The sequence below is a fragment of the Phytophthora parasitica genome (assembly GCF_000247585.1).
Source record: "Phytophthora parasitica INRA-310 unplaced genomic scaffold supercont2.12, whole genome shotgun sequence".
Classification (NCBI taxonomy): Eukaryota; Oomycota; class Peronosporomycetes; order Peronosporales; family Peronosporaceae; genus Phytophthora; species Phytophthora nicotianae.
In genome coordinates this window covers 842959-844456 of record NW_008648998.1, presented here as the reverse complement: position 1 = coordinate 844456, position 1498 = coordinate 842959, and the positions used below count along the sequence as shown (strand labels likewise).

At 49.5% G+C, this 1498-nt stretch overlaps 1 protein-coding gene across 1 annotated transcript in view; it reads right to left on the bottom strand.

The window, feature by feature from the left end:
• Positions 1–1294: 1294 nt before the first annotated feature.
• Positions 1295–1498, bottom strand: part of PPTG_22158 (hypothetical protein) — a gene marked incomplete at both ends in the record, with an annotated part of 3025 nt that continues 2821 nt past the window's right edge. Inside the window, one exon of the mRNA XM_008902052.1 lies at positions 1295–1459. Within this exon, the coding sequence (XP_008900300.1) occupies positions 1295–1459 (165 nt within the window). The remainder of the gene's footprint in view (positions 1460–1498) is intronic.

Genomic DNA, 1498 nt, shown 5'->3' with positions numbered 1-1498 from the left:
TCATCTCTTAATTTCTCTTGCCATGGCTGATTTTGCTCGACCGCAGTCAGTCAGGTATGAATTGCGTGATATATTATTATGTGGTGCTGCTGTTGAAGTTGTTTTTGACGTTCGGGTCCACCACCCGGGTCCCCGATACAATCGTATATATATTGAATAGTCCGACCAAGAGTAATCTGCAGGTCTTGCTCTTGTTGTTTATTTTTTTTTGGAAATGTCAGCGAAGTAGGCTTCCAACAGCCGAGGTAGCCCATTATACACCAGGATTGAGCGAGCGAAATCCATAATGAACTCGCTTCACATGTCAATATTGAAATTCTGGTTGACAGCACGGCAATTTCGTGTAGCAGTGAAGAGGTGTAGCGCCAGTTTCGATTCAACGGTAGCAACAGATAAACGGTTAGAGAATAGAAAAATGGTTCTACTACTCTAGTGGGTAGTTCTGGTAGCGACGGCAACTTGTCACTTTTCATAAGACAGCTTGCGATGGTGGTGCCTTTGCTGACTCGCGATGGAGCCCGGACCACCGGTATTGTAACCGAAGAGCGAGCCCACTGCGTCTCCGTTCATGAGTGTAGTCGGATCGGTACAATCAATCATGTTGGCACTTGTGGCACCTCCACCTTTCGTGATTGACAAGAGTATGTCGGTGAGTAGGAGACTGTCATCCTTGGTAACCGACGAGAGAGTGTGTGTTTACACCCACCAGTAGTAATTTTTGGCAGTTCTTTATTGCCACTCTCGTCGCCGGTGATACTCGAGAGGCCCTTCGTGAGTGAGTCAAAGTCTGCAACCACCGGTGATTGTAGTGGCCGCGTTGTGCTCGCCCTCCTGTCGAGCGGTTCAGCCTGTAGTGATGCCTCCCATGGGCGTCGAGGAGTAGATGGGTGAGTAGTAGCTGAGGTGAGAGCGCACTGGATGAAGATCGGGAAAAGGGTAGAGAGTATCTGCATGGCAATTATGTGTATTATACATTCATACCAATGTGTTCACGACGAAATGAAGTGTGTGAATTTCCCTACTCGGCTCTACATGTAGTTCGAACAACTTCAACTCAATCCTTATTGAAGTCAAGTCAGTATGTACAAGTCCCTCGCCATCCTCATGTCAGGAGTGCACTGCACGTCCAAGACTCCCTTAACTAACTAGTTAAGAGAGTCTTGGACGCGATAGAACACCTTGGGTAACAACACACTTACATATATTCAACTCGTCCCAGTTGTTTTTTTTTTTTTTTTTTTGCGTCGGCTTGAGTCCGCCGATGCTACAACTTCGAGCTTCACGCTCTCGATCTCTACACGGAGCCCATCGACACATCACTAGGTCCACCGACAGACCCATCGAAGCCTCCCATACCGGAACCAGGGGCCATCCCTCCTCCATTACCCCCGGTGGTCGTGCTCGTCGAGTCCGCCATGACACCGCCGTCCGCCGTCAGCGTACCCGCCGCCGTGATGGTCTGTGCTCGGGTCATGTCGACACCGACGGAGATCCAGGC